Source organism: Acinonyx jubatus, chromosome B1 (assembly GCF_027475565.1).
Source record: "Acinonyx jubatus isolate Ajub_Pintada_27869175 chromosome B1, VMU_Ajub_asm_v1.0, whole genome shotgun sequence".
NCBI lineage: Eukaryota > Metazoa > Chordata > Mammalia > Carnivora > Felidae > Acinonyx > Acinonyx jubatus.
The window spans coordinates 83346616-83361633 of record NC_069382.1 but is presented as its reverse complement, the minus strand read 5'-3'; the positions used below and the strand labels follow the sequence as shown (position 1 = coordinate 83361633).

The 15018-nt window shown below is 38.3% G+C and overlaps 1 protein-coding gene across 3 annotated transcripts in view; it reads right to left on the bottom strand.

The window, feature by feature from the left end:
* RNF150 (ring finger protein 150) overlaps window positions 1–15018 on the bottom strand; it is a 285841-nt gene that overhangs the window by 122030 nt on the left and 148793 nt on the right. For all 3 annotated transcript variants that reach the window (XM_027066582.2, XM_053216930.1, XM_027066562.2), the window contains exon 2: window positions 8555–8805. In XM_027066582.2, coding sequence (XP_026922383.1) covers window positions 8555–8805 — 251 coding nt within the window. The remainder of the gene's footprint in view (window positions 1–8554; window positions 8806–15018) is intronic.

Genomic DNA, 15018 nt, shown 5'->3' with positions numbered 1-15018 from the left:
TTCTGAAACCTGCTATCATTGTAAGTATGGAGCCCTTTACACCCTTGCCTCCCCAGGATTGGGTTTTAGCAGGTTTGCTTTTTCCTAGATTTGCAGGCAAAAAAATGACATCTGATTGTTTAATATGCTTACAATGATCTCCTCCAGGCACCACTTGCCTTCCTTAGATCAAGTATCATCTTAACATCTTTTGTGGCATTTTTGCTCTTTATAGGAACACATTCTATATCAAAGAAATTCACTTTTTGAATTTGCCATACATGTTGCAAATGTTCTTCATGTCAGTGAGTTCCTTTCACACATGGAAGATTTAAATGGATGTGTAAAATTTATGTGTGGCAGGTGCACTGTTAAGCTGCCAGAGAGACAGGAATGAACCTGGAAAAACGTGAATTATCAGTGGTTCTTAGGGATTACTCACATTCCCTGGAAAAAAATCTAGAAAGGACAGCAGCCCTCCTACCATTCTCATTTTTGGGTCCTGCACAAGACGGGGCACGTCTTTTTCACAGAAGTCTTGACTGAAACTGTGTCTACAATGATAATCAACAGTGAGCACTTTTGTGGTGCTTATTCTGTAAGTGACAACTGGAAAAGAATGGCATCTCCTGGAGGAGACCAACCCGCTGGGCTTGGACTGCCAGGAGGTGCATAAGACGTTCTCAGGATGGAGCATTTCAAAGATGTTAAAGATCCTAGCTTTAAAAACTGCCAAGCTGTGTGTTCTTGGGCAACAGCTTACCTTCTCTGTTTCCTCACCTGAAGAATGGGGTTATACTTACAGTACCTTCATCATAGAGTTAAGAAGAAGTATGTCAATATATAGAAAGCACTTAGAACAGAACATACTCTATTTACTCTTAAGTGGTCCCAGCTCCTAACAGACATTCCAGCTCTGACAGTATTTTAGACCCTTGCCTAAGCTGCCTGGGGAGTCACATTTATGTCTGGGTTTATGTCTGATTATGACAACCGAGTATTCTAGGATTCATCAGAGATGAGGCTCCAGTGGGCTACAATGTGACATGAAAAGCAGTCCCCTCAAGGTCCTGTGTGTGCTCTGCGACAAGCTGCCTCCTAACCGATATGGGACGCTCCAACAGGCTCTCCACATCACGGGGCTTGTTCAGAAATGGGAATTGGGAGTCTGGCCACTTCCTTCAGCTCTGTGGAAACAATTAATCCCTGTATTAAGGCATACATAAGCTGGCTGATAGACCAAGGTCCCCAAAGGATGCTGGCCTGGAAGAAAAGATGGGGCTGTACGAAAGAAAAGCATCATGAGTGTAAAAAGGTCCCAGTGGACCCTGAGCAGAGGGCAGTGGGTGCGGATGGAGTGTGAGGTTGTGGCTGGTCTCCGCAAACCAACCTTCTTGTTGCCCTCCCCCTGGGGGCTTGCATGCACAGGGAAAGTGAGGTGTGAGGCAAGGAGGGAATGGATTCAAATAGTGATATGAACTGGAAAGAAAACAAATACATAAAATAATATGATAGAGGGAAAGAGAGTGGGGTGTGAGGCCACATAAGCAGACATCAAGCTGTCTTTAGATCTCTTCTCCTGGATGCTTAGTCTCCAAGGGAGCTCATCCTGTCCTGGCGATTTAAATGGCATCTATGTACTGACGGCTCCTGTATTTCTATCTCCAGCTCTTCTCTCCTGACCTCCAGACTTGCATATTGAAATACCTGGTGTCTGTGTTAGATACCTGGTAGATACAGGGATGCCTGGGTGGCTCAGTCGGTTAAGCCTCCGACTTCAGCTCAGGTTATGATCTCAGGGTTGGTGGGTTCGAGCCCTGCATTGGGCTCTGTGCTGACAGCTCAGAGCTTGGAGCCTGCTTCGGATTCTGTGTCTCCCTCTCTCTGGCTCTCCCCTGCACGTGTTCTCTCTCTCTCTCAAAAAAAAAAAAACCAAAAAAAAAACAAACAACCAAAACATTAAAAAAATTTTTTAAAAGATACCTAGTAGATATAATAGGCTTCTCAAATTTAACATCTGCAAACTCAAATTCTGAGTTCCCAGCCCCTCAGGATCTCTTCTCCTGTCTTTTCCATTTTGGTTCATGCTGTGAAAACTGACCTAATTGCATCCTTGATTCTTCTCTTTCTCTCACACATATGGTAAACATGTAATTTACTATCCAAACTATCACTTTTGAGAGTAAAATGGGGAGTTATTAACAATTAGGCTGGTACAACAGGTATAAACTAGGATATATTCTTTATACTCTATATTTAATCCATAGGATTTAAAAATATGACCCTAATCAGATTCCTTCTGAATTCTTGTTCACTCTGCTCCAAATCTATCACTTGTCATCTGACTACTGCACTAACCTCTGAGTGGGTTTCGATCTGTTTTCATGTGTATTGCTTGTTGACAGCATTACAATGCAAGCTATGTGAAGGCAGAGCCCTTGTCTATAATGTGGAAAACAACTTTTGTTACATATAGCACAGAAACTTCTAGAAGCCTAGAAAGGGAAGTGTTAAGAGTTTCTGCCTCTGGAGAGAGCTGGAGGAAGGGAGGTTGAGGTGGGAAGAAATTTACTTTTAAATACACACCCTTTTGTTTGTTTGTTTGTTTTCTAACTGTGTGCATACCTTATTACTATAAATTAAAAACCACTGCTACCTGGGAAATCACTCTCCAAGAAAGCCAGATTCTTTCTCTATAGTCTATTTTTATGCTTTCCTTTTCCCATAACTCTGGAGAAAAGATGGAAAAAAGATCCCATTTCATTTCAAACTGTGTCAGTTGAGCTAAAAACCCACATCTAGATTTAACTCTTGGTGAATTACATAAGAATGGAGATATTTATTTATTTATTTAGGGTGCTTGCGTGGCTTAGTTGGTTGAGTGTCCAATTCTTGATTTCGGCTCAAGTTATGATCCCAGGGGCATGGGATTGAGCCCCACATTGGGCTCTGCACTGCGCATGGATCCTCCTTGAGATTCTCCCCCCACCCCCCTCTTTTCCTTTGCCCCTCCCCCCTACTCCTATGCATGTGCTGTCTCTCTAAAAAAAAAAACAAAAAAAGAATTGAGCTATTTACATGGGGGGGATTACTATTTTCTAAGAACTACCTTATCTATTAAAGGTGATCTAGTTAACAACTGTCTAATGTGTCACACGTATTTTCTCACTCAATAGCCCTTGGATGCAGCTGAACAGGAGATCAGTCTCACTTTACACATGAGGAAGTATAGGCATAGAAAGGCAAAGTACCTAACCTGTGTAAAGTCACACAACTAAGAATCACCCACCAGGGTACAGATTTGAATCCAGACCTAACTCCAAATCTGGTGTCTGTAACGATTACGTGGCACTAGATTTATCTTGGTGTAATTTCTTTAGGAGATGCAGCACACCAGCCAAATCTCTCCCTTCACTTTCAGTTATACCTTTATTCTCCATGTCACCACCTGAAACACCCTGGTGTGAGGCTACTAATCTAGAGAATATCTAGCAAATCTTACTCCATGGGAAATGGCACTGAAGTGATCTTCTCCAGGTACAGTAAGACACGCCGGCCAGTGATCATGTAAGATGATGGAGACTGCTCTTCAGTTGTGATCTGCACAAAGCCAAGTGGAAGCTGATGTGCTCACCTGCCTAATTCAAGTTCGGTCTCTCTTGCCTGAATGGTTGAATACTTCACCAATGCAACATTAAGACCTTTGATACTGCATTTTTGTCTGTGAGCCTACAACTAACCTGAGAGTCAGTCTTTCTGAAGGGCCAGTACTGCTTTAATAAAAATAAATGACTTAAGTTAACCTGAGGCTTATTATAGCTATAGCTTGCATAGCTGAAGCTTTCTACTGAGTGGAATGGGGCACTGTCCATCAAAGGAGAAATCTTTTTCTAAAGGAAATTATATGTTCTTATTCCATCCATCAAAGGACCAAAGTATAGTGCCTATTTTGATCAGGAAACAGTGCTAACTTTTAACATGATCCCAATTCATGGAGTGACCCTGAGGGGAATAGTTTATTTACAATTTAAGGAAAGTTAATCAAATTGGAGCAGAGTAGAAGCTTAAACCCTATGAACCACTTAACACACCATCCAATTCCAATTAGCTTCTCACCTAAATCACAGAGTATGCATATGCCTGGAGACATGCAAACTACATTTACCTGCACAAAGCGGATTAGTGATTGAAATAATTTTTTTTTCATTTTTTTTAATTTTTTTTAATTTATTTTTGAGACAGAGACAGAGCATGAACGGGGGAGGGGCAGAGAGAGAGGGAGACACAGAATCGGAAGCAGGCTCCAGGCTCCGAGCCATCAGCCCAGAGCCTGATGCGGGGCTCGAACTCACGGACCGTGAGATCGTGACCTGAGCTGAAGTCGGACGCTTAACCGACTGAGCCACCCAGGCGCCCCAGTGATTGAAATAATTGATCAACTAATAGATTCAAGCTTAAAATTTCATGGTTGACTGAATTGCCTAATGATGGCTTGGACTATCCATAGACTCAAAAACATAGGGTTACCATTTTCATTCATCATTATCAAATTAGCTAGATATCTTAGCATTAACTGATTTATATATGTGTAGTTTCTTAATATGTAAACTTTAGTAACCAGTGAAACTGAATATATTAGTTCTATGTCTATTTTCATTGCCTGTGTCTGACTGGTAGCACATGTCCACTTAAATTCCAGAATATTCAATAAAAGTGGTAGAGTTGGATTTATAAGTAGTCATCAAGAAATCTATATGATAGTAATAATGGATACCATTTATTGAGAGCTTAAAAAGTCATTAGCCTCATGTTCAGAGGCTTTAAAAAATATACATTAGCCCATAACCATAAGAGGAAGATATATTCCCATTTAGTTTAGAAAACCAAAGCATGAAAAGATTAAGTAACTTGCCCATGTTTGGTAAGTGGTGGAAGTGGACTACTATATAACCACTAAAAATCATGTTTTAAAGATTATTTCATGACAGGGGAAATGCTCACCAGTTAATTAAAAAATAGAATACAAAGCTTACATGTATATTTGTGTGTCATGCATAGACACATATATAATCACAATTTACCAAATATATATTTAGGCGGTTACAAAACCTGAAAGGTAATGTCATCAACTGTTAACAACTCCATGGGGTAATGGGTGATTTGTCTTCCCTTTTAGTAATTTTAGTAATTTTTAGTAATTTTTTAGTAATTTTAGTAATTTTAGTAATTTTAGTAATTTTTAGTAATTTTAGTAATTTTTTTGAATGCCAAAATTTATTAGATTGAACATGTATCAAATTGAGAAGTAGAAAACATGCAGTAATAATGTTTTTAGAAATTGTTCCAGAAGCTGTCAAAAATTTAAACAAACCAATTGCCATAAAATGGAAGATCAAAGAGTTGTCCTTTTAAACAATAACCCAGACCTTACTGGCATGCAGAAATTTTCTACTGTAACTTGAAGAATCAGCTAATTGCAGGGGCACCTAGGTCGGTTAAGTGTCAGACTCTTGATTTCTGCTCAGGTCATGATCTCATGATTCACATGAGGCTCTGCACTGCCAGCACGGAGGCTGCTTGGGATTCTCTCTCCCTCTTTCTCTGTCCCTCCCCTGCTCATGCTCACTCTCTCCCTCTCAAAATAAATAAATAAACATTAAAAATATATAAAAAAAAAAGCATCAGCTAATTCCAGTGCTATTTAAAAGGCTCATGAGTCGGGCTGTCCCACAGTACTTTCCATGATGATGGGAATGTCTACCAAATGGCAGTGCACATATAGGACATTCAAAATGTAGCTAGTGTAACTGAGAAATATAATTTTAAATTTCATTGTATTACAATTACTTTAAATTTAAATGGTCACACATGGTTAGTGGTTACTGTGTTGTATATTGCAGCTCTAGACTACCAAAAAAGGAGAAGAATTTGCAAATTTCTCAAAAAAGGCCATATAACTATTACCTGAAAATGATATAAATGTAAACTATGGAATAATTTCACATATGAATATTAGGGTAAAAACAAATAAAATACAAATACAATCTAGCATATGTTACAATAGTATATATTGAAGATTCAGGATGGTTTGATATTGAGAAATCCATTAATGTAATACAATCCTACTAACACATCAAGAGAGAAAACTCAGACCATAAGCTGTTGAAAAGGCATTTGTCAAAATTAAACATCTTGATTAAAATGATAAAATCCTCATTAAGGGTCGTTAAGACTATTATGTGTGAAAATATATGCAGAACTCTTAGAACATGCTGCAGATAATACTATATAATATTACCATTATTATTAAGGTAATAATAAGGCATGTTATAGTCATTAAAAATGATTTGTGTATGAAAAATGATATTTCATTTATAACAGCAACACAATTATTAAATACCTAGGAATAAACATAAGAAAAATGTGCAAGATTAGATAATAATATTTAAAAATGCTAGTAGGAGACAAAAAAGAATCACTGAATAAAGGGCAAACATATACAATACTTAGGAAGATTCAACACATAAGGTTAGAAATTATTCTGTAAGTTTAAAAAAGATAAAAGGGAATTTAAATTTATATAAAAATAGACATAAAAAGTGAAGGTAGAGAAATAAAGGAAGATTATGAGACAATATTATAGTGCTAAAGTACTCAAAATAGTATGGTAATGGAGTATGAATAGATAGATTATGGTACAGTTTAGAGGGCACAGAAATAGAACCAAATACATAGGAGTATTTAATATATGCTGAATGGGGATACTGAATGTGAGGGGGAGGAAGATTAATTATTGAATAAATACCAGTCATAAAATCTATGAGGTAGGCCATCTGGAATGAAACAATGTTGGCTCTCTACTTCTTTATGCTGAGATAAGTTCTCTGTAGATTAAAGACTTAATCATAAAAGTGAAATAAAAAGTAGTGGATGGAAATGAGAGAATGTTTTTCTACAGTCTTGGGCTGCAGAAGATCCATTACACAAAACTCAGGAGTTACATAAAAAGGTAAGTGCAGTTATGTAAAACCCACAAATTCCTTCATGGCAAAGAACGCCACAGATAAATCAAAGGCAATGACAAATTGGGAGGATAAAACTGTCAGTTTTATGTTGGTTAAGTCTTATGACTAACAGTCTTCTCATCAATTCCTTTGACTTACACAGATCAGTAAGAAAATGACCGACAACTTAACTGAAAAGTGGTCAGATAACATAAGCAGGTACTCCAGAGAAAAAAATTTCACTTTTTTCTATGTTGCTTAAAAAGATGTCCAACATTATTTGTGATAAGAAAAATGTGATACCATTTTTAACTAATCGAATTGCATACAACAAAAAGGCCTAACATTCTTTTGCCAAGGATATGGGAAAACAGTATTATTAGTGCATTACTGTATACGTTAGTATAAAGAGTACTATACTAATGTTTGTATTAGTATAAACAGTATTAGTTTATCATTGGTTAATATAAAAATTCATTCAACCTTTTTGGCAGACTTTGGGCAGTATCTATCATAGTTTAATATACACATACCATTGTCCTAGCTGTTACATTTCCAAAATTTACCTTAGAGGTATACTCACAAATGTGCTTAATGTCACACAGACATTTTTTTTAACAGAGCTGGTTTAATAGATGTGAAATATGCAGAAAATGAAATGTTATACAGTCATTAAAAATGAGAAGGCAGCTTGAAGCTAGTGTGTAGATGAATAATTTCCAAGAAGTAAGAAATAAGGATCTAGACTTAAGTGTGCTATCATTTGTTTAAAAATGTGTGTGTGTTTGTAAGCACATGAAATGTCCCTGGAAGAGAAGATATTCCAGGAAGATGGCTGGATAACTGAGGGACAGATATGGGAAGGCAAACACTTTTAACTTCATACTGTTTTATACCTTTTGCATTTACACTATATATATCTTATCTGATCCAAAATTAATTGCTTAAAAAAATTTTTTTTAACGTTTATTTATTTTTGAGACTGGGAGAGACAGAGCATGAACAGGGGAGGGTCAGAGAGAGGGAGACACAGAATCTGAAACAGGCTCCAGGCTCAGCTGTCAGCAAAGAGCCTGACGCAGGGCTCGAACTCACATACCACGAGATCATCGACCTGAGCCGAAGTCGTCCACTTAACCGACTGAGCCACCCAGGCGCCCCTAATTGCTTTTTAAAATAGCTTTTATTTTTTATCTTCTTTTTTTTTCTTCCATTCACCAGTAGGAAATCCTGGCTTTTCTCACACAATGTTGCCACTGTTAGCACAATCTCAGCTCATTCCCTTCTCCCTTTATTATGTGCCTAAGTAAATAATCATCAAAAAAATGAGCAATAGGAATGTGGGACAAAATACCTCAACATTACAGAACAACACTAGTAAATATCAAAACATGTGTATTTGGGAACGATCTGGAAAACTATATGGCAAATGGTAACAGTGTTTATGTTGAGGGTGGGGATAATAGGTGATTTTGTTTTTGTCTTGGTATTTTCTGTGATTTTCAAAGTTTATGTAATAATATGTATTACTTTTATAGTAATTTTTAATTAAACAATTTTTTGCTACTCACCTGGTTCCTGTCCCTGGCATTTGCATATCGAAACCTCTGGATATAATAAAAGACCAGCCACGCGAGGGATATGATCATCAGGACAATGAAGGAGATGGAGACAAACACAACCGAAGTGCGGCTCACGTATTTCTGCAAGTTCCGGGTTCCAATGGTGATGTACATTGTCACGGTGATGTTCCTTTCCAGAAGGCTTACTATCTCCTTCCCTTTTGGTTCAGGAATCATTATTGCCACGATGTCTTCAACACCTGTTGTGATGGAGGCAAGAGAGGGACAATAAGGATAAGGGGATAAGAGAGAGGGGGGAAATCATAGTGAAATGTCTAGTCAAAGTAACACGTAGCCAAATAATGACCCTACTTTTGATAATTCTATGCCAGGTCTAATAGCTGGAAACAGAGTCAAATTCTCAACCTCCTTCAGTTACCTTGGGATGCTGCTGTCTTATATAGGAGAAAAGAACCTAAATTGAACTCATGATCATGCTACTCTCTAGCTCTCTAAGGTTCTGACCCTGGTCTGATAAAAGTCGACCCCTTCCTACCTAGCCCAGTTTATGGTTCTCTGTTGCATCTCACAGACACTGAGGAGGGGAAGAGGACCTACTACTCCATAGCAAAGGGGTAAAATGCCCAGTTCTATGCTACCTGTCTGCACATTCTCTTTCCCTCTCATGGCACCAGGAATACTCAATTCTCTATCATTTCTAAGGCAATTTTCTCCTATGCTGAGTACCCAAAGTAACTCCAAATGGGTCTCTTTCAAGTTCTAATGATTTGTAAACATAAAATCATGGTCTCAGAACCATTTTATGCTTATTTTATCTAATTCAATGTAAACAGCTTGCATTTTCTCATACCAAGCAAAGGGATGATGGAGGCTGTACAGATAATTTCAAAATTTTTACCTCAACTGTCAAATACTCCTCTATCATAATATCCATTATTGGACAGTTTGAAGCAAAAGTGGCAATTTTGGGGGTCTGAGTTACCTGGGTCACTGTCCCTATTCTTTATTATACTGTGAGAGGCACAACCTCTTGGTGAGAAGTTCTGGGGACTCTACAGGGAGTCTCTAGTACGGATATGATTTCAGCTCCAAAATGACCAGCTCAACATGTCACTGTGGCTGATACTTGAACTAGACTATTAATTTCAATTTCACAAGGATAGATTCTCAGGTATCACCCCAATTCATGCTCATAAAGTTCTTCAAGAGCCCCACTTCTATATGGACATAGCCCATTCCTGGGGTCACTACAAATTAAAAGGTACAAATTTGCAATTAGGATGTTGTACATCCAGGGCAAAATTAAACGCTGCTATAGCTGCTTAAAGCTGACCTTGTTCATGTGCAGAGGTCAGTCAGCTACCGGAACTACCAGATTACATTTGTTCAGAGTGTTACAAGCTCTTAGAGGCTACTTAGGGCTTTCACTTGACCTTGATCTCTATGCAAGTTTTCAATCCTAAATTCCTTGATGGCATTTCACTGAATAAATACTTTAAAAGCTAACTATATACAAAGGTATTTGTATGTGCTACATCAATTATCTATTTTTAAAAATCCCTAAAACCTTTGCCCAATGGTACAAATCATAAAGCCCCAATGTTTAGATTTGGTTGTTATTTCTGAGAATCACTGAAGCCAATGGCTTGAATTTCAGCTTTGCAGAGTATTACTGACAATTCTGATGCTCCTCTTTTCATGTTTACTTTGGCTAATGGCTGCCTGTGGTCTGAGGTTTTGGGAGGGATTAAGGCTGCTGATGGGTTTTGTCTCTACAGAAATATGATCTTCTGCATATACTGGACTAATCTGACCTGGTGAGGCTCATTCCAGTGCTGTAGCTATTTTACAGGTATTTAAGTAGTGGTAGAATTATAATTTTTTCACTTAATTTACTTCCATACTTCCATCTTTAAAGCATGTCTATTCAGGACTCTAGGATTAGATTTTTGAGGATGGGATCTTGGGGTTATTTATGGGACTTTGTATGCTCAGACTTGCACAAATTCTACATTTTTATTCCTATTTCAGTCTTTTTAATTATCTATTTTTATTGAAGTATAGTTAATATCTAATACTGTATTAGTTTCAGACGTACAACATAGTGATCCAACAATTCAATTATGCTATGCCCAGCATGATAGGTTTTACATTTTTTAGCAGTCAAATTTTATTAATATATTCCTTTATGGCCTTCACTTTTAATTCTCTGCTTGGAAAGTACTTCCTCACTCAAGGTGAAAGAAATACTCATTGAAAATGGCTTCTCAAAACATGATTTTTTTTACATTCAAATCTTAACCTGAATGTGATTTAGTAACAATATTTACTCAGCTCTTATAATGTGACAGGCAGAGAAGAGACAGGATGCAGTTTATTTTTCCCTTAAATTCTCAGATCTGTTCGGATCTACTTTTGGACTTTTTAGTAAGGCTGACCTATCCTTTGCTGAACCTGCAGCAGGCTGCTTTAGTTGTGTAGTTTTTAACATATTTATTGTCTGGTGGCCTAACTCTGTCTTCGCTAATTCTCCTCCATACAACTTTCCTATTATATACTTATACTTAAAAGACCATAGAGCCTAAGAATGAAGAGTCAAACCCCAGCTAAGCATTTTAAAAACAGGCAACCAAATTTTAGATATCCACAGAGTTTTAAATTACATCATCATCCATTTTTAAGGACCTAAGAGAACATTTTCTCTTCCTGTAGGGCAAAGTATAATTAACCATTTTAAAGCATTTATTTTAAACATAAGTGCTTAGTTAACACTGCCTGTGTTGTTTGTATCACTGGTGTACCTTCACGACAGAGGATAACCACTGGGAAAGAGAAACAGTGAAAAGGGCAGTGAGGCAGTTCTATTTATTTAGCCTCAACTTTATTCATCTTTCTAGGGCTAATGATGGTAAAAAAAAAAAAAAAAAAAAAAAAAAAAAAAAGGTTCTTGGATGTTTCTCTATGTGCTTTAGGCTATGGGTTATTGTGCATGGTGTAAAAAGGGTATGCATTTGTCCCAATAGAAACAGTCATTAAGAATTTAGGTACGGGGCGCCTGGGTGGCTCAGTCGGTTAAGCGTCTGACTTCGGCTCAGGTCATGATCTCACGGTCCGTGAGTTCGAGCCCCGCGTCGGGCTCTGTGCTGACCACTCAGATCCTGGAGCCTGTTTCAGATTCTGTGTCTCCCTCTCTCTCTGCCCCTCCCCTGTTCATGCTCTGTCTTTCTCTGTCTCAAAAATAAATAATAAAAAACGTTAAAAAATTAAAAAAAAAAGAATTTAGGTACTTAGGGTATCCAAAAACAGTACAATAAAGTGGATCCTGATGAATTATCTCATCAGTCTTATCAATGCACAAAATCGAGGGCAAAAACTACTACAGGGGCTAATACGTTCAAATGAGACATATGTACCAATGTGAGTAATCAGATAACTCCCTGATCTTTGCTTCATTGTGAAATGTGCAGCTGCACCGTCAGGGAGGAGCCAGCAGACTCTCCCCAGGTATACGGCAGTGTAATTGCTTCCAAGGTGTGTGTGAGGGAGGGAGAGAAGAAGAGGTGAGAACATGCTGAAAGCCGAGTGATCTCGCAGTTACATGTAGCCCTAAGTATCTAATCTAGGACACATGGGAGACTCAGCGACTCAGGGAAGAGAAATTAACAAGTAGCATATTTCGTGGGGGTAAAATCTACAAAGAGACCCTGCTATTTGGGTGCTTCCTTGTTTACTGTAACACCTAATCATTCTGAGTGCGGCTTTTTGTGAAATTATGTCAGCGGACCACTTATTTCCCTCCCAAAGGCACTGTACACTACTGAGTGACCGCTGTTATATAATTATTGTGTATTCTGGAAAGGCTCTTGAGCCCTGTGAGACAACGTGTGAGAGGCACACATATGACCTGGTGGCCAGACAAACAGCAAGAGCACTCTGTATTTTTAGTGCTTCCCTTCCCAGGGGAGTGCTCCATTGCCATTATCTCATTTGGTATATGCAGATAGTAAGGGATCAGAGCAAAAGTTCAGAAAGCTAAAAGATATTTAATAACCAGAAAGTCCGTTACTTGTAAATTCAAAATCAGGTTATTAAAACACTGCATTAAGAGAATGTCTAGAACACTAGCAGAGTGCTAGGTATTTTATAGGGCTGGCCGACCTGTTCCTCCCTGTGCATCTTGGAGAGAGATAACATCCCTCCTAGGTTCCTGTGATCAAAAATCCTTTTTCAATTCTCTGTGTCCTCTATGGAGGGCCTTTTGGAATTTAGACAATAATAAGAAAAGGCTACAGTGCTCCATTTGTGAGAATTTCTATTTATATACTTAATATTTACTTTTTTTTTTTTTTACAATCAGCTCCTGATGATCATTTATTCTTGTGACATAATGTATATAAACTGATCTTAAAAACTGCAAAGTATTTACATAAATTTAAAGTATTACCATTTAATTAAAAATATTTTTGGGGCACGTGGGTGGCTCAGTCTGTTGGGTGTCTGACTTTGGCTCAGGTCATGATCTCACGGGTTCATGAGTTCAAGCCCTGTGTCGGGGTCCGTGCTGACAGCTCAGAGCCTGAAGCCTGCTTCAGATTCTGTGTCTCCCTCTCTCTCTACCCCTACCCAAATCATGCTCTCTCTCTCTCTCTCAAAAATAAATAAAACATTAAAAAATTTTTAATAAAATTAAAAAAAAATTAATAAACACAGATGTAAAAGTCCTAAATAAAGCACTCACAAATAGAACTCAACAAGACAGTAAAAGAATCTGCATGATCAAGTGGGATTTATTTAAGGAATATGAGGGTGATTTAACATTAGAAAATATATTTATGCTTTTTAATACATTAACAAATTAACAAAGCATATGACCATCTTGTGCAGCTAGCTGTCCTTCAGTATCTGGTCTCTTTCTTGCCCACAATATTAGTGCTTTACGTAGGCACAAGCTGACCAGTGGAAAATGTTAATTCCTAGCCTCCTTTGCAGCTAAATGTGGCTATGCGATTAGTATTTGGCCACTGAGATATGAATGAGGATGATGTTTGCCACTCTAGGGTCTTATCCACAAAGGATGGAGCATGTGCTCCCCAGACTGCCTCCCCTCTTCCCTGACTTTAGTTAGAGACATGTGGAGCAGCCAGCTTCTTAGAGAAGGAAGCCCATGTTGAGGATGGCACCCATTCCTGATTCTTATTAAGAACAATATAAGGGAATCTCCTTAACGTGATAAAGCTCTTCCGGAAGTAGCACACTGAATGGAGGAAACAACACTAGAAGTTCTCCGACTCAAATCATGAGTAAGACCAGGAGGAGCCAACATTTAAAGTAGGAGTGATATCTGGCACAAAGAGACAGAAACTAGAGCGCAACTCTTGGAAAGGAAGAGTGCAAGCTGTCATTATTTGAGAAAATCACATGGCCACCTAGAAAAGCCAAGATAATTTAGCTTTTAAAATTAGAAGAACATTCAAGTGAGGCGCCTGGGTGGCTCAGTCGGATAAGCGTCCGACTTCGGCTCAGGTCATGATCTTGCGGTTCACGAGGCTGAGCCCCACACCATTCTCTGTGCTGACAGCTTGGAGCCTGGAGCCCACCTGGGATTCTGTGTCTCCCTCTCTCTCTACCCCTCCCCTGCTCACACTCTGTATCCTTCTCTCTCAAAAATAAATAAAAACATAATTTTTTTTTAAATTAGAAGAACATTCAGTAAATACAAGATTCAAGATTCACATTGAAAATGAAGAACTTTCTGTACACCAGTAATATCTAACCAGAAAATGTAATGGAAAAAATGATCTATACATAACAGCAACAGATGTCATAATATCTAAGCATACGCCTAATAAACACTAGCCCCAAATGAGGAAAACTGCACAGGCACACCAGGGTGGCTCAGTTGGTTAAGTGTCTGAATCTTGATTTCGGCTCAGCTCATGATCGCACAGTTTGTGAAATTGAGCCCCTTGGGATTCTCTCTTTCTCCCTCTTTGCCACCCCCCACCCCAACTGCCGCCCCACTCGTGCTCTCATGTGTGTGTCAGTTCTCTCTCAAAAATAAACATTAAAAGAAAACTGTACAATAAAGTTTCTCTGAGAGACAGAAAAATTTCTGAAGTAGATTTCAAATTAACCCAAGAGTTATTTAGTATTATATAGTTTCCAAACACATGTGAGTTTTAAAGTTATTCATTTGTGGGGCGCCTGGGTGGCTCAGTTGGTTAAAGCATCTGACTTCGGCTCAGGTCATGATCTCACGGCTCATGAGTTCGAGCCCCGCGTCGGGCTCTGTGCTGACAGCTCAGAGCCTGGAGCCTGTTTCAGATTCTGTGTCTCCCTCTCTCTCTCTGACCCTCCCCCATTCATGTTCTGTCTCTGTCTCAAAAATAAATAAACATTAAAAAAAATTTAAAAAAATTATCCATTTGTAATTATTACTATTTTATTGTTTC